This window comes from Sciurus vulgaris (assembly GCF_902686455.1).
Source record: "Sciurus vulgaris genome assembly, chromosome: 17".
NCBI lineage: Eukaryota > Metazoa > Chordata > Mammalia > Rodentia > Sciuridae > Sciurus > Sciurus vulgaris.
The window spans coordinates 51498687-51517113 of NC_136478.1; the positions used below are offsets into that span (position 1 = coordinate 51498687).

At 43.8% G+C, this 18427-nt stretch overlaps 1 protein-coding gene across 1 annotated transcript; it reads left to right on the forward strand.

The window, feature by feature from the left end:
* Nucleotides 1–69: 69 nt before the first annotated feature.
* LOC306648362 (cytochrome P450 2G1-like) lies at nt 70–8733 on the forward strand. The gene is made up of 9 exons (XM_079118446.1): nt 70–292; nt 866–1028; nt 2291–2440; nt 3722–3882; nt 4129–4305; nt 5762–5903; nt 6918–7105; nt 7320–7461; nt 8164–8733. Exons 1-9 carry the CDS (start codon nt 113–115, stop codon nt 8343–8345), a joined length of 1485 nt encoding a protein of 494 aa, XP_078974572.1. The 5' UTR covers nt 70–112; the 3' UTR covers nt 8346–8733.
* The last annotated feature ends 9694 nt before the right edge of the window (nt 8734–18427 follow it).

Below are 18427 nucleotides of genomic sequence, written 5' to 3' on the forward strand. Positions count from 1 at the left end.
CATCCATACCCAGAAAACCCAAATCTCAGGGTGATCAGATTTCAGTACAAGCTGATCTCTCAGGACCTATTTAGGCAGGACTGGGGCCCAGGACACCACCCGACCAGGCACCATGGAGCTGGGAGGGGGCTTCACCATCTTTCTGGCACTCTTCTTGTCTTGCCGGCTCGTCCTCTTTGCTTGGAAACGAATCAACAAGTGGGGAAAGCTCCCCCCAGGCCCCACACCAATACCTTTCCTGGGGAACCTGCTCCAAGTCAGCTCTAATGCCACTTTTCAGTCTCTCATGAAGGTGAGTTTGTCTGCCTCCTCTCCTGGGGCTAGAAGCGATTAATCTTGATGTCAGATACACATAGACCCTTAGGACTTCTAAACACAGGCTCTGAGAGACACGGAGAACCTGAGGATTCTGAAATTCCAGAATCCTAAAATCTTGGAAGCATGAACTCCAGGTGCATTGGAATGAAACTCTCATGATCTCAGGACTTTGGGATCTTATATCCTTGAACACAAGGACTCGTGTACTTAGATTACACTAGCGCTTTGAGACTGCACCAGAAATCTCAGGCTTCTAGCAATTCAGCATTTCAGAGAAAGAAAAATGAATCTCAGAGTTCACGTGATCCAGGTCCATCATTTTACAGATAAGGAAACTGGTGTTTCAGAGTCGAGGGTGGTTCGTGCCCAGGGTCCCAGGAGTGAAGATTTCCATGCCTTTTCCCCAATAGTCCTTCCAAATCCAGGTCTTATTTTGATCTGTTGTTCCCACATTTGAATGCCTCTGAATTCTCCCTCCCCTAAAATCCTCGGCTGGTCTCTATGTGCTCTAATCCACCCTTTCTCTGGTATCTCACTTCACTCCCAGCTCCAGAAGAAGTATGGACCCATGTACACTGTGTACCTGGGTCCCCGGCCAGTAGTTGTTTTGTGTGGGCATGAGATGGTGAAGGAGGCTCTGGTGGACCGAGCAGATGAGTTCAGCGGCCGTGGAGTAATGGCTATATTACAACGAAACTTTCATGGTCATGGTAGGTAACAATCACCCCAACCACCAGAAACCATAACAATTTGCAATGGTATGTTCCAGGTGCTGTGATAAGTACTCTACAGGAATTATTGCATTGACTCCTTTCAGAAAACTATTAATATTACACTAATTTTGCAAAAGAAAAAGCAACGTTGAGAAAGATTAGGCACTGTCCCACAAGAAGTGGTGGAATCACTTTGCTTTGAACTCAAGACATCTGATTCTAAAGTGATCACTTACTATGTTATTTCTGTTATCACATTTAATGAATTAGTGAGTGATGATCTTCTGTGTACCAGCTGAAGCCTTCATAGCTATTTCTTATCTTCATATACACACGCGTACCTGGCACATACATCTCTGACCCTTCAACTGAGGAGGATTCCTTTCTAGTGATACCCACATACCTACTATAGACGTTGATTCGAAGCAGGCTCATTCTTTCCATTTTTCATCTCTCTTTCTCTCTCTGCCTTTTCTTCCTTCTATCCTTTGCTCGATAAATCTACGAAAGCATATTCGTTATTCTTTATATACAAACATCTTTCCGTTATATTCTGTATACATCTATCAACTAATTATCCATCCGTTTGTTAATCCTTCCATCATTTGTTTATCTGTTAATCTTTCTGACTACCTTCAAACCTTTACCCATCCATCTCAAACCATCCACACATTAACGCTTCACCTAGCCACTCACTCTCCTTCATTACTCTATCCCTCAGTCATCCCAGTCATAAACTCTTCCTTCCATTGATTAATCAACCCAAAAATGTCATTAGGCAATTCACCAATCTGGTAATTTCTAAATAAATCTTGCTACATGGTAACTCCTTTTGTCTAGGAATATTGATGTACAAGTGTGAGCTTCTGTGTATACCTATGTGTAGATCAAGAGAATCCATGTGGTGCACAGAAAATAGAACTAGTATTCTAATTCCTGGGTACTGTAATTGGCATTATACCCTACCTCCTCCACCTTCCTCTGCACTCATTGCGTTATTTACCCAGTTCCAGATTTTGGTCCTATAGGAAACTCTCCTTTATCTCCCCTGATCGTTCCTAGCCTGATTCCCTTTTCCTCCACCTCAGTCTGGATTGCTTTTGAGGGTACTGAAGGAGGGGAATCTTAGTCTCCCCATTGAGCCTGCAAGGTTGAGAGTGGCTTCTTCAAGAGTAAAAAGAACTTTTATAATCCACTCCATCCTTGTCTAGCACAGGGAGGGGAAGGGAGGGAGGAGCCTCATATTCAGATCCTGGCAGGTATCGCTCTGTCCAATGGAGAACGATGGAAGATTCTCCGACGCTTTTCTCTGACTATCCTGCGGGACTTTGGGATGGGAAAGCGGAACATTGAGGAGCGGATCCAGGAGGAGGCTGGCTACCTACTGGAGGAATTCCGGAAGACCAAGGGTATGGGGGTCACAGGGGAGGGCTGCCAGGCGACTGGGTGGTTATGGAGAGCTTAGTCATGAGAAGATGGGCTTCAGTGGGAAGAAGAGCTGAAACGGAAGAGGATGGAGGATATCACAGATGTGCTGAGATGTCCAGCCATGTTGCATGGTAAAAAGTAACAGAGACCATTTGTCTAGAAACTTTCATCTCTGGCTCTCACTGTACCTGTGAGCCCATGATCTTATAGGTAGGTTATGATGATACATGAGTTTGTGTATTTTTCTGGAGGCAGGACCAAATTTCATTATGTTTATACATTTTTATTGTGGTGAATAACATCAAACTTACCATCCTCACCATTTTTAATTGTACGATTCAGTAGGGTTAGGTATGTTCGGATTGTCGGAAAAGATATCTGTAAAAATTTTTTCATCTTGCAAATCTGAAACTCTTTACCTATTTCATTATTCTTTTCAATGAGTCCAGTTACCAATGAGAAATAGGGTCTGAAACCCATGAAATCTAGAGAGAAAAGACACAGAGGCTGAGAAATATGTAAAAAAAAATAGATAAGAACTAGAAATAGAGATAAATTTCTATAAATCAGAGAGTTTTTCATCTGGATTCTGTGGATAATTTATAGGATCTTTATAAAGACTTTGAAAGGCCATGTACCCTCAGAAGTTATTTGTCAAAATGTGCTTTTGTGAATATGTACATTGTTCTGGAACAAGTGCTCCCAAATCTACGTTGTTGACGTGCATCCCATTTTACAGATGGTGCACCTGAGGACTTGAGGAGGATTTCCTCAATAGCCTAAGTGGAATCAGTGAACTAGCAGAGCCCAGGCAGTCTTCTTCTTTTATCCTTTTGTTATTTTCAGTGCTGGGACTCATGCCTGCTAGGGAAGCACTCTACCACTATGCTACACCTCCAGTCCTTCTCTTTAAAATATGGCCCTTACCACCACTTTCCCCCCAAATCTGTGACTCTTATCTGCAAATGCATTTAAGCAACAATAGCAAGAAATAATTAAGCCCCACCAGCATTTCTTGAGTGCTAACTACATGTCGAGCACTGTGTTAAGCATTTTACATGGATCTTAACATGGAATCTTCGTGAAAAAAGGAGGTGGTTATTAAGCCAGTTTGCAGATTGAGAAATCAAGACTCAAACATAAAATTGAGCTGATTCACACATACTATGAAGCAGTTGATCCAGGACCCAGGTTTACCAATGAATGGTCCACAGCCCAGATTACTAATGATCACCTCTGACGTAGACAATGTCCATCACCAGGTGCCCCCATTGATCCCACCTTCTTCCTGAGCCGCACTGTCTCCAACATCATCAGTTCGGTCATCTTTGGAAGCCGCTTCGACTATGAGGACAAGGTGTTCCTAAACCTGCTGCGGATGATCAATGAGAGCTTCGTAGAACTAAGCAGCCCCTGGACACAGGTGCCTACTGGTCACTTCTCCGTCCATCCCCCCAGGCTCAGTTCCATAAGCACTTGCCTCTCCCTCACTTAATCTTCCACCGCCCTGGAAGCCAGCTATCAATATGCCCAAATCTCCAGGAAGCCAAAGGCCACACCCGATTCCCAGACCCAGCACTGCATTTTGCCCAGTTCCCCAATTCTAGACACAGTCAGCCTGGTGACCGGTATCCAGCCCTGGAAAATCCTCTTTGCCTGTTCCCTGCAGCTCTATGACATGTACTCAGGAATCATGCAGTATTTTCCAGGAAGACACAACCGCATCTATTACATGTTGGAGGAGATTAAGGACTTCATTGCTTCCAGAGTCAAGATCAACGAAGCATCCCTGGACCCCCAACATCCCCGAGACTTCATCGACTGCTTCCTCATCAAGATTCACCAGGTGCTCGCTCCCCTGCCCCAGTCCTCTTCCCTCACCTCCTTCTGGTACCTGCAACTTTAAGCCCATCGGCAGAGGTTGGGGAAAAGTGGGTAATACTACTTCACATGCTTCGTTTTTATCTATAGATGGGATACAGAAACTGAAAGTAGAAACTCTCACAACCTCTAAACTTCCTTAAGTTGATGAAATAAAATTTACTTATTTTTATTGACATGCATTACTTGTATATATTAGTGGTTGAGCATTAGTCTGATATTTCCATGCATCATCCCGTGGCAGGCACTGATCAAATTCAGCCTCCCTTTTCCACCCTCCGCTTTCCAGTCTCTAGCAATGACAGTTCTTCCTTCTGGTTGATTTTTTAAGCTTGTACATGGGAGAGAGACATGTGGTACTTGTCTTTCTGTGCCTGGCTAATTTCACTTAAGATAATGAACCTCTGGTTTTATCCATTTTGCTGCATATGGAAGGATTTTCTTCTTCCTTGTGACGACTAACTCCCCATTGTATGTGGATATGCCACTTTTCTCTATCAAAAATAAGCTTCAAATCTAGAAATTTTGGTAACAAACTGAAAATCTTACATTTTTCCAATCACATATGCCAGAGACTTAACAGTTGTAGAAAAGTGGAGTTAGTCTTCAGAGTTTTAGAATTTGGGAAATTTAGAAGCTTAGATTTTTTTTTTTTTACACTTGAACTTAATCTTTAAAAAGTTTGAAGCCTCAGAGATGTAAAAATTTATAGGCTTAATATGTTTGTATTATTGATTCCTAGAATTTTAGACATTTAGAAGTTTCTATTCTTATCTTATAGAACCTCGGCACTTGGATATGCAGATGCTAACACACAACAAGGTGGGGAGGGGAAGAACGGAAGTTCAGTGGATTCCACAAGGGGGATGAAGGGAAGCAGGGATGGACAGGCAAAGGAAAGGCAGTGGAATGGATGTGACATCACTCTCCTATGTTCACATATGAATACACAACCAGTGAAACTCCACATCGTGTACACTCACAAGAATGGGATCCTAATTAGAAAAAGTTATACTCCCAGTATGGATAATATGTCAAAATATACTCTGTTGTCATGCATATCTAAAAAGAACAATTAGAAAAAGTAAATAAGAAACAAAAAGAACCTTAGCACTTGGTAGTTTAAAGTTATAAACTCTAATGTCTCCAAACCTTCAAATCTTACAAGACACTGCTTCCTTCTCCTGCTCTCCTTCTCTGTCCACTCCAACCACAGTGGTCTCTGCCCTGTTCTTCCTCTAACACACCAGGGCTCAGGGACTCAGCTCCTGCCTCAGGACCTTTGCTCTGGTTGTTCCCTCTTCCAGACTTGACTTACCCATCTATTGCCTTTTCACAAATGCCTATGCTGCTCACATGGAGAAAATAAGAAAATAAAGACTTAAGAGGGCAATTCTGTTTATTATCCTCCTCACTTTCAGGATAAAAATAATCCACACACAGAATACAACCTCAAGAATTTGGTCCTTACCGCAGTCAACCTCTTCTTTGCGGGCACAGAACCAGTGAGCTCCACACTCCGCTATGGATTTTTGCTGTTAATGAAGTATCCTGAAGTGGAAGGTGAGTGTTCACCCTATATAGCCCATCCTGCCTGGCACTTCCCAGTCCTAACAGGAAGGAAGGCATAATCTTGAAAATTTAGCGTCCGACAGTCTTAGACTCTTCACCCTGCAGAACACCAGGACATGGAATCTAGAAATCTCTGGCTTGGGAGGCCACGGATGCAACCTTCGGCTTGGCCCCTGTATTTGCTTCCTACGACTTAGTAGCTTAAAACAACACACATTTGTTACCTTAAAGTAACAGAGTTAGGAAGTTCAGATAGGTTTGATCAGACTGAAATCAAAGTGGAGCCTTTTTGAGCCTTTACAGCCTCCGTCCTTGTATTTCTGGGTTTGTGGCTCCTTCTTGCTTCTTCAATGCCAGCAGTGCAACATCTGCAAATCTCTCCTTGCTTCCTCAGCTACCACACCCCCTTTCTCAACTCAAAGAGCCTCATTTAATGGCATCTGCAGCACCCCTTTTGTCTTTTTGTTACCCTATTACGTAACTGTCACAGGTTCCAGGGATTAGGAGGTGGATGTCTTGGATGACCACTGTTGAGCTGAAAGCATTGCCAAAATCAAATAGAATCCATCTCCACGGAGTTACAATCTGGTCTGGTTGGTAATTCTAGTAATGAGAGATTTGTTTCTCACTTGAAAAGAAAAAAACTCTTCAACTTGGACACTCTTCCTAGTAAGGCAGTTAGAACCAAGCCAAAGTCTTTTTTATTTTTTTGTCAAAACTCTGCGTGTGGAAGCCCAGCTGGAAGCAGGACATTGGCCTGCTCCTCGGTCTTCCCTGGCTCATTGGTGTTTCCAAGTAGAGATCAGATGGTCCAGCTGGCATTCTGGGCTGGAGGCATGTGCCTCCCAGTGTCTGACGGGTGTCTGGTGAGCACCCCTGATGCGTCAATGTCAGGTGTGAAGGATGTCCTTCACCAGCTCACGTGCTGGAGAGTCTTAACTTCATGGCGTCTGCAAACAGAAGCCTCTCCTGCCCTTCCCTGTCTTGTTCTCTGCCTTCTTCTAGCCAAGGTCCATGAAGAGATCATCCAGGTGATTGGACCCCACCGGACTCCACGTGTGGAAGACAGGGCCAAGATGCCCTACACAGACGCCGTCATTCATGAGATACAAAGACTGACAGACATCGCACCCATAGGTGTCCCCCACAACGTCACCCAGGACACTCATTTCCAAGGCTACTTTCTGCCCAAGGTTTGGTCGCTCTCTGTTTCTCCTTCATCCTCTGTGGCACCCTTCTCTCCTCCTGGTCCTTGCTTCCACGTGGTAACCAGGCTGGCTCCACTTAGCTTCTGAGGTCACATGAGGTCTGGTGGGTCCAGGCTAGTATGGCTGCAGACTCTCTTCCTGGTTGTCCACCCCACTGCCCAACACTGATTTCTTCTCATTGCCCCCATCTTCACCCCAGGGCACAGATGTGTTTCCTATACTTGGCTCAGTCCTGAAAGACCCCAAATACTTCCGCTACCCAGATGCCTTCTATCCCCAACATTTCCTGGATGAACAGGGATGCTTCAAGAAGAATGAGGCCTTTGTGGCTTTCTCCTCTGGTAGGTTTCAATGCTATGGGTTCCCCCAGGTAAATTCTAGAACCTTCTTTTGAAGCCCAAGTCAGAACGAGAAGCTGAGGACTATGTCCTGCAACTCTAAAGTTCTAAAATCCCTGAGTCAGGGGCTGTTAAAACCACTGGCTCTCATGTTTAGGAAAAAAAGTTAGAGCAGAGTAGCACTAAACAAGAGATCAGCAAAATTTTCCTATTATGAACTGAATACAAAATAGTTTAGGTTTTTCCAGCTCTGTGATCCTTGTCTGAACTCCTCACCCCTGCCACTGTACTATGGAAGTGACCATCAACCACACTGAAATGAATGAGCATGCGTGTGAGCCCATGAAATTTTATTAATGGACACTGAAATTTGAATTTCACAAGTTTGAAAAACCTTTGAAGAACTGAAATGGTCAGAAGTTTGAAACCCATGGGTCCTTTAGAACCTTTCCATCTTGGAATCGATGGAATCTGAGGCACCAGAGAAGTAGCTGCCCCGTGTTGAGCCCCTCCAAGAGGCAGGTCCTAGCTGAGCATGGACAGTAGGAACCTGGTGAATCTTGCTAATGACCCTATAAAGTGGAGACAGTCATGACTCTACTGATGAGGCAGCTGAGGCCCAGTGGGCAGTCAGGCCAGATGCCCCGCAAGCTCTGAGTACCTAGCAAATGTGACCTCACCTCCCACCCTATTCTGTGCCGGCAGGAAAACGCATCTGCCTGGGGGAGTCCCTGGCCCGCATGGAACTCTTCCTCTACTTCACCTCCATCCTTCAGAACTTCTCCTTACGTCCGCTGGTCCCTCCGGCGGACATCGACACCACTCACCTGTTCTCAGGCTTTGGCAACATCCCCCCGATTTACAAGCTCTGCCTCGTGGCCCGCTGAGCGCCCCCTGTCGGCAAGGAAAGAAGGATCAGAGAACTGAGCTCTTGCTCCTGGACACACCCGCCCCCTCATTTCTCCAAACTCTCCCAACCTAAAAAGAAGTCACTCTCACTACAGCGATGGGACCACAGGTCAGAGGAGGCCATCTGAAAGCACACAGCCGTGTCTTTGCTTTTAGAAAAGCAATGAACTGCCCGACATTTGGCACAAGCCCATGGGTGTACGTTCTCTCAGTTCCCTCTGCCTTGTTTCCGGCTGCACCAAACTTCTGTGGATTCTGTCTTTTTTGTTGTCCCCTTGCCTGGACTCCCATACTGATCATAATGTAGTCCACAATCCTTTCCTGTTCCTACTTTCATCTTCACCCCCCACCCCAATAAAGTCAATACAGAGCTCAAGACTTGCATAGAGCAAATTTGTTGTTCATGGTGTGGAACATGTAAAGTTCAGAACACAACCTGAGCTTTCGGACTTCCTCACCCCCACTCATCCTCTCTACCACCAGGGGCTTCCTGCTGGTTGGACCACCACACATGGCACTCAAGTGCCAGGCGTCTTGAGGGGCATTACTCTCCCCACAGTAAACTCTTCCCTGTCCTCGTTCACTTGGTTGCTCTCGTCAAACACCCGATTCTGCACACTCCCCATTCCGTTTTGCAGATAGCTCAGTTGCTCACAGCCTCTATTATTCCATTTCCAAACTCCTGATGAAAACTTCCCTCATATTTTATTTATTCAACTAAAATGTATCAAACATCTAACATGTACACCCTTCACGTACCTCGGATCTGTCAGTGAAAACTAACCCACAAAACTCTCGCCTTCATGGAGCTTAGGTTCTAGTGGAAAAGGTCCACAATGAAGCAAAACTTTGACGACTGTAAATGGCGAAGGCTGCTAAGTGCTGGAGCATGAGCTCACGAAATCTATCAGAATTCCAGAAAAACAGAACCTAAGAAGGGAAACGGGAGAAAATGAGGCTCTGATAGAACCATCCAGCAGGGGGCGTTGCATCCCTTTCACCCCACAGCCAAGACTAAAGACCTTTGCTGTCCCTATGGACAACTTCTTGTTGGTGTCTGTGTTTCTGTGTCACATCCTCCAAGTTTGAAGTTGGAGGCAGGAGAATTCAATTAGCCACATTTTGAAGACTTGGGGCACAGGATGTGGTGAGGAGGAGCAAATGGTTCTTTGAGTTGTGAGGGGAGGCAAGGACTTGCCTTTGATCTCGGGTATCATAATAGATGTGCTTGCAAAACCACAAGTTTTGAGATTAGTTATATAATAAATGCTAAATACGCTTCTGCATATTATGTGGATGGGGTCCCCTGGGAAGCAGAGGATCAGTTCCTGGCAGGTGCATCATTTTGTGGGTGTGGGGGGGGGCAGGGGGACGTCATGCATGTGAAGGAAAAAGAGGAAGAAGAATGGTTCAGGAACAGTCTCCAGCCTAGGATGCAGATGTGACCATAGTGGAAAGGAATGAAGAGGAGGCAGATGGGGCAGGGAGGGAGCCAGACCACCTTGCAGAGAGAGTGGACTCCCCGCTTGTCTCACGTACTGCCATGAGGGGTGTCTAGGATTGGGCAGAACAGGCTGCGCCCTGCACCTTGGCTTCCCCTCAGTTCTGTCCGGGCTGCCTCGGGAGAACCCAGACCTGCTCCAGGCAGAGTGGGTCCTGATGGTGCTGTAGCTGGGAGCTGTCTGCTCACAGTGCTGCTTGCTGCTGAATGGCGAGTTCTTCTTCCTCTGCTCACTGCTGCTGCTGCTGCCACTTCCTCCTCCTCCTCTTCACTGTTCTCTCCTCCCCTCCTCCCCCTCCTCCTCCTTCTTCTCCTCCTCTTCCTCCTCTTCTTCTTGTTCTCTTCCTCCTCCTCCTCCTTCTCCTCCTGCTTCTTCCTTTTCTTTTTTTTTTGGTGCTGAGGATTGAACCCCCCAAGGGTACTCTGCCACTGAGCTACATTCCAAGGTGCCCCTCCCAATTAAAAAAAAGTTCTTTCATTCAATAGTTTTTTTAAAAAATTGTCTTTTTGGTGCCGGAGATTGAAACCAGAGGCCTCATACATTCTAGGCAAGTGCTCTACCATTGAGATACACCCCCAGGCCCCCAGGCCTTTTAATTTTTATTTTCAGCCATGCTCTGGCTCACTTGCTTAGGGCCTTGCTAAGTTGCTGAGGCTTTCCTCAAATGTGTGATTCTCTTCCTGCCTCAGGCTTGGAGTCACTGGGATCACAGGTGTGCACCAACCCTCCCAGCAAATGGCAAGTTCTTGAATGAAGCTCCGAATGGTGCATCTCCACATCTGTGGCAGACACAGACATACAAAGGCACTCCTTCTAAGCCTCACGCACCTTTCCGTAGCACTTCAGAGCGATAAAGATGCTTGTCAAATTCACAGCACCATGCTCATCAAACTGTAGGCCCAGTCCCTGACCACAAGGACATCACAGTCCAGGAGTCAGTTTCTTGGATGAGGGACATTCAGTAAGAAGTGCATTGAATCTAACAAAGAGAAAAAGCGAATTTCTATAACAGCAGTAAGAGAGAGGCAGAAGGAAACCCCGTGGATAATGCGGATGATTTTACAAGTTGATTGCTGAACATCGGCTTCCTCTGGCTGCTGACAGGATCTCAGAGACCACAGAGGGGCAGTGCCGCCCTCAGGAGGGCCTCCACACCCCTGAGTCCCTCTTCACAGGCTCGGGAGACCTGGAGGTTCTGCCGCTGGAGCGCGTGCAGGGCTCCCGCGCTCCCGTCCTCGGCACCCTCACGTCAGAGGTCAGCACTCAAGGCTGCCACCTGCTTCCCCGTGAGTCGGGTTGGGCCCTTCTGTTGAAGTTCTGTAAATTAAAAAAGGTGACACGCTGTGGTTTCATATTTGACTCTTTGATCATGAAGGACCGGATTTTTGTGTGTTTGCTTATGTGCTGCCTTTGAACTTCAATAGCTTGGGGATTGAACTCCTGGTCCACGTGCTTCCTCTACCTTCAGGACACCTCTCATCCACTTAAGTTGTTTCACTGGTAGGAAAGTAACCTCATTTTTGTTGTGGCGGGTACCAGGGACTGAACCCAGAGGCCCTCACTCACTGAGTCACACCCCCAGCCCTTTTTATATTTTATTTTGAGACAGGGTCTCACTAAGTTGCTGAGGCTGGCTTTGAACTCGAGATCTTCCTGCCTCAGCCTCCTGAGCTGCTGGGATAACAGGTGCTTGCTACCTTGCCTCGCTAGTAATCTCCGTTCTGATGGTGCTGAACATGATTCCCCCTCCTGCTCTTGCTCTTGCTCTTGAATTTTCATGCTTTTAAAAGAGTTCTTCTGAAGCAAAGTGATTTCTGGTTTTTCTTTTTTAATGAGCTGTCTCTAGTTTTAGAAAGGCTTCTTCTTTTGTGCATATGTTCATCCGACCATTCCAACAGGACATAGAAGTGTCAAGATTATGAGGACCGAGGATGTTCTTTCCAACAATACTTGAATACAGGAATTCAATACAAGATAAATCATGTGCATGCTCAACAACAGAGGTGTGGTGGATCCTACTCAGTGGGTTATGCTGATCATTGAAAAATAAAAATCCAAATTCACCCACGTTATGTTGCATGTATACAGTTAAAATAGTGGTAATAAATAAAAAGTTACATTTTAATTTCTGCTCAAATACATATTACAAAACTCTCTTCTGGACATTCCTGCGCAAACATGATCAATGACTCCATCTTTCTTACAAGTCACTAAATAATTAATTGGTATTATTGTTTCAAAAAGAAAAAAAGTTAGACTCCTTGAAAGACATGAAAAATAATGCTTTAACAGTCTCTTTCATTTACTGTAAATACAGATTGAGACAAAACCAGGTGTCACTGGCACAGATTTCTTCATTCTCTCCACTGGGTTCTGGGGGGTGGTGGGTGAGTGTCTGAAGGGACACAGGTCCCTCCCTTTGCTGGAGAGGGTACCAAGCGGGAGGAGGACCACCTCCCTGCTCGCCAGGAGCAAGCTGCCAAGAGTTCTCTTTAGCCACAGAAGTAAATGGCCTTAATGACCTCTCCTTCCCAGTGTTGGGGGAAGAGGGGGCCCTACAGCCAGGACCTCTTTCCCTGGCTCTGCGTGTCCCTCCTGATAACGCCTCGTTACAGAGGGAAAAGGAGTACCAGCAACGTATTTGGTGGGACTTGGGAACTTTTAAATTCTATTTAATTTTAATCTTTTAATTGAAATACTGATACTTGATTCATTTTTTAAGACAAGTACTTGAGACAACTTTGATATGAGAATTTAATTTTTCTGTGGTAAATTTTATTACATCTAAATGCAGATCAAGACTCTCATGAAGGTTGAGTATCTAGGTCAAGGTACCCTAAACATGTAAAATACTCACCAGATTTAGAAAATATACGATGAAGAAGGGATGTAAAATCTCAATAATAAGAAAACATTGTTGCTTTTTAAACTGGCAAAGAACTTCTGCACCAAAGACTCTTCATCAAAGAATATGTATGTGGCAAGTAAGTGTAGGAAAAGATCCTAAACATCATTATACCTGATGAAAATATGAATTTAAACCACAAAGAAATACCCGTACATATTATGTAAAACAAAAGCAGCAACTGCTGGCTAGGATAAAGAGTAATGCAAAATTGTGTATCTCTTCTGCAAAACAATGTGGTAATTTCCTATAAACAGAAATTTACCAGATAACCCAGCAATCCAATCCTAGGTATTTACATAAAAAAATGAAATCTACCTTCAAACAAAACCCTCTATAGGAATGTCCATAGTAACTTTGCTGTATTTTTCTAAATTGACAAATAACAAAATGCAAACACCATTTGCAACATTTTGTTCTAAAATATATCTTGTGAATTAGTTAATTAACATATGAATAACTATCTATACTGATTTTTTTGGGGGGTGGGAACTGTTAAAATGTAATACTACTGTTAGGAATTTCCAGTATGTAAAACACATTGTTATTAACTATATATAGTCTTCATATATCGTACAATAGATTCCATTGTTACTGAAAGCTCCGTCCTTGTCCCTGATGCAAATTCAATAACGAGGACACTGTTTGAGAAAAAGGATAAAGAAGGTCATTGCTTTGCTGGCAGAGGAGAAGCACAGGGCACTCCTGTCCCAGAGGCTGTGATTCTGCCCATTAGGGGGAACAGAGGGTTTTTAAAGAAGAGATTCATTCCATATATTCTCTGTGGGGATTGTGATTTACTTGTCAATTTGGGAGATAACCATTTCTTAGATCTTCTGGCAACATTCCTGAAGTCTGAATTATTTGTTTCCTATGGTGTGCTCAAAGACAGATAACTCAGTCTAGGATGGGAAAAAGATAATTCTTTTGGGAGTAGAGGAAAATAAAACACATATATTTTTAAAAAATTTTGATTCATTGTACGCAAATGGGGTATAACTTTTATTTCTCTGGTTGTACATGAGGTAGAGTCACACCATTTGTATAATCATACATGTACATAGGGTGCTGATGTTTGTCTCACTCTATTATCTTTCCTTCTCCCACTCCCTCCCCACTCCTCATTTTCCTCTATACAATCCATCCTTCCTCCATTCTTGCTTCCCCCCCACCCCCATTATGTATCATCATCCACTTATCAGAGAAACCATTCGGCCTTTGGTTTTTCAGGACTGGCTTATTTCTGGTGGGGTTAGAAATTCGTGCAGTCACTCTGGAAAGCAGTATGGAGATTCTTAGAAAAGTTGGAATGGAACCACCATTTGACCCAGTTATCTTACTCCTTGGCCTTAAAGCCCAAAGGACTTAAAATCAGCATACTACAGTGATGCAGCTACATCAATGTTTATAGCAGCTCAATTCACAATATCTAGATTGTGGAACCAACCTAGATGCCCTTCAATAGATGAATGAATAAAGAAACTGTGGTATAGCTACACAATGGAATATTATTCAGTCATAAAGAAGTATAAAATTATGGCATTTGCAGGTAAATGGATGGAGTTGGAGAATACATCCATTTTAAAATAAGTTGGAGAATACATAATTTTAAAATGGCAGGGTAGCAAGAGCTATATTCAAAGCATGAGGTGGACCACTGTTACACCATGAACATGTATTTCCAATCTAATGGAAAGTTCATCTATGGGAATCTTTATTTACAGTGACAAAACCTGGAGACAGCCCCAATGTATCAACCAGTGAATGGAACTGCAGTGCATCAACATCGTAAAATACTACTTGGCAACAACAAAACAAGGACCATGGGGCTGGGGTTGTGACTCAGTGGTAGGACGCATGCCTAGCATGTGTGAGGCACTGGGTTCAATTCTCAGCACTGCACTGCATATAAATAAATAAATAAATAAATAAATAAATAAATAAATAAATAATAAAATAAAGGTATTATGTCCATCTGCAACTAAAATATATATTTAACAAACTTCAAAAAATTCCCACAAGGACTATATGTCACCAAGTGCACAATGAAAGAAAAATAAATTAGACTTCCTCAAAATTAAAAATTTTTGTACACTCCAGGACTACCATGAAGTAAAATAACAACTCAAAGACTAGGAGAAAATGTTCACAAATCATATATCACAAAGGACTTACTATCCAAGGATATATGAAGAATTCTTTCAATTGACAACAAAAAGAGAGTCAGACCAAATAAAAAGTGGGTGAAGGATTTGAAGAGGCATTATTTTTTTCAAAGAGGATACATAATGGCCAAGATGCACATGGAAATAAACCCACAATAACATGCTACTTTGCACCTGCTGAGATTGACAGAAGTGGAATGAGCTTCTGGTTTGGGTTTTGAAAAGCAAATAGCTTTAGAGTCATTCAGTTCATCTTCCCAGTCAGAAAAAAAGCTGAAATAGCTGAAAACGAATTCTCAGGTCCACCAGAGAATCATCACAGAGGAAGCAGATCCTTTGAATACCCGAGAGACAGAGAAGGACACAGAATCAGAGCTTACCTAAAACAGAGGCCTGGACCAAGTGCCGGAGTCTGCGTGTGGACTAGTTGTGTGTTAAAAACTTCTGGGGAGATCTCGAGTCTGAAGAGGGACTCGTGTGAGGTCATGTCCAGGAGCCCAGGTGTGAGAAACATGCTCCCCTGTCCAAGCCCCCCAAATGGACTAAGAGACAAGGAAAAGTAAAAAGCCAGGGTTGACTTTAATGAGAGTCTTGCAAGATGGGGTGCTGGTGGTCGGGGGGGTCACACAGTTGGGTACAACCAGTGTTCTGTCCCTTGGAGGGCACGATTCCACTCCCAGTTCCTCACTGGCTGAGTACTGGAGATGCACGGTCTTCCCTGACATCACTGAGGTTTCACTGGCCCTGCTGAGTTATTTACAGAAAGGCACCTTCAGTGGTCTCCACCTCCCTTTGTTCTCTTGGGCGGAAAAGTTCCCTTGGACCAGCGCCTTTTGGCACATGCACAGTTTGCCTCTGTGGGTCAGCGGCGCCTGCCTTCTCACCTCCTGTCGCGGGGCTGTGAATTTTTACCCTCCGGTGTTAACCGCTTCTATCTTTTTATTTTGTCTTCCCGGCCAGCTGCTTTTCCTACATCCCAAGTCATTTTACATTTAAAGCTAAATCCTGTATTCTGAGAATGGACCACCAGGCTTTCTGTTTCTCACACCATCAGATCCCATGTTGAAGACAGAAGAGAAAATCCCCTAGTGTGTCCAGGCAAGAGAAAGTAACCATTTTGAAATAAACTCCCCGTCTTTCTGTGCTCTGCCTGCCTTCCAGGGCAATGACGTCAGTAGGACCTAAGCAATAAGGAGGCAGGGGAACAGCCAAACCAACCCCTCTAGCTTTCCTGTCAGGGAAGCCCTGACAGCCTTTGTGAAGGTCCCACGACAAGGGCCCAGGCCCCTTAAAGCCCCAGCTTTACTCAAAGGACTCTGAAGATCCCTCTGTGCCTTACCACCACATCGACAGGGACCCTGCGTAATTACAGATGGTGGCTGAAAGAATTCAGATGCTGTGATGCTATAGTCAGATCATGTTCAGATGCCAAGTGAGAAGGCATTCCAGGGAAACCTAAAGATGAAGGGACGGCAAGAGGACACTAGAGGAAACAGAACCATTGACCCCTATGGGTACAGCAAACAGGAAGCATAGAGGAACCCACAGCCACCGGAAGTAAATCCTCATACCTAGGGCCTACTCACCACAGGGTATGGCTCAGTCCACCACAGTCCAGCATCCAAGAAAAAGCACAACTCCAAGGCTTTCCAAAAGGCGAGAAGAAACATGGTGTGAAGAGACAATGCCAGGAACTAGCCTCAGGTACAGCAGGAAATTGGGATTTAACGGATGAGGATTGATGTCTAATCATTAAAAAAGAGGAACCATCAACCCACAATCATGTATTCAGCAAACGACCCTTCAAAGGTAAAAAAAAGAAACAAAGCTTTCTCCAACAACAAAAAAACAGAGACCTTGTCACAGGTCGATTTGATTCATGAAAATATAGAAAGGTTTCCAAAGAAAAGGAAGGTGATATAGGTCCGAAATCAGTATCTACAGAAGAAAGAAAAGCAGATTAGAAAGAAGAGAGCTAAAATAAAGCCTTTGATTTTTCTAATTCTTGATTGATCCAATGATGTTTGTTAAAAAATGATTACAGTAACACTGAATTCTTGTATTAGAGCACATGGATAAATGAAACGAAGGGCCACATGCTAGAGGGAAAGGAACTTGGATTACCCCGTTTAAAATTACCAGCACCTCCCATGTAACAGTATGGTGTAACTAGACGGGCATTAAGATTAGTTGAAAATTGGGCTGGGGTTGCAGCTCAGTGGTAGAATGCTCATCTAGTACGTGCAAGGCCCTGGGTTTGATCCTCTGCGCCACATAAAATAAAATAAAGGTATGGTGTCCACTTACAATAAAAACAAACTATTAAAAATATTAGTTGAAAATCACTTCTGCAAACTTAATGTAAACACTAGAAATGTCTTAAAACGTAAAATTGATGTGCTGAGACACAAAGTAAAATGTATCAGATAAAAACAAGTAACTCCAGAGAAGGTAGAAAAATGGGGAACATCTTTAAAAGTCCAATTAATAGAAAACAGATACAAATAGGGTTAGGCTTACCCCAATAATGCACTAAATACAAGTGGTGTAAACATGCCAAATAAAACTCAGAGACTGATAGAGTGCATATAAAAGTGAGACCCTCCTCCATGTGATGACTAGCAACCCACTGGAAATATAAAAACACAAAGGCTCTGGGTACAGAGTCAGAGACAGACTAATACAGCCAACGTGACTATATTAATTCCAGAGACAGGCGACTACAGGGCAAACAAAATGATCAGGCACAAATAAAGATATTACATCACGACCCAGAGCTGTGATGGAACCCAGGTTTATTTACTTGCCACTCAAAAAGGCCAGTGACTCAAGGACAAGTTCATGGTGCAAGGGAAAGGGTTTATTTGGAAAGTAAGCTAAGCGAAGAAGATGGGAGGCTGCCACCAACAAAGACCATCTCAGGGCACCCAGGACCGAGACACTGAGCAGGGAAGATGGGAAAGAAGGCTATGCTCCACGGAGGGTCTCCTTCATCCCAGGCCAATGCTACCTTTTCCCTGTGGGAATATCCATGAGATAACAATCTACTTTCATCTCCTAGGTCAGTCCCTATAATTTAATAATGTTTTTATTAGTACTTTATCGTCATACATACCAGTGAGGTTCTTTTTGACATAAGCATACATAAAATGTATGATGTAGTTTGCTCCATTTCAGTCCCCAGTTTAGATTAAATACATTGCTTTCCTGGAAGTTAAATGTCATTCCAATTTTAATGCAAGATCCAGATTACCTCACAGCAAAGGAAACAATTACGAGTGTGAAGAGAGAACCTACAGAAGGGGAGAAAATCTTTGCCAGCTACTCTTCTGACAGAGGATTAATATAGCTAGAATATATGAAGAACTAAAAAAAAAAAAATCACCAAGAAAGGGATGGAACTATAGCTCAGTGGTTGAGCACTTGCCTCCCTTGTGTGAGGCACTGGGTTCGATACTCAGCACCACACAAAAATAAATAAATAAAGA

What these genes read in the sequence shown, in the direction of transcription:
- LOC306648362 (XM_079118446.1), top strand. Translation starts at nt 113, where the DNA reads ATGGAGCTGGGAGGGGGCTTCACCATCTTTCTGGCACTCTTCTTGTCT. An exon ending in GGAATTCCGGAAGACCAAGG is followed by an intron (nt 2,441 to 3,721) that starts GTATGGGGGTCA and finishes GTCCATCACCAG; the next exon opens with GTGCCCCCATTGATCCCACC. An exon ending in TCCTCATCAAGATTCACCAG is followed by an intron (nt 4,306 to 5,761) that starts GTGCTCGCTCCC and finishes CCTCACTTTCAG; the next exon opens with GATAAAAATAATCCACACAC.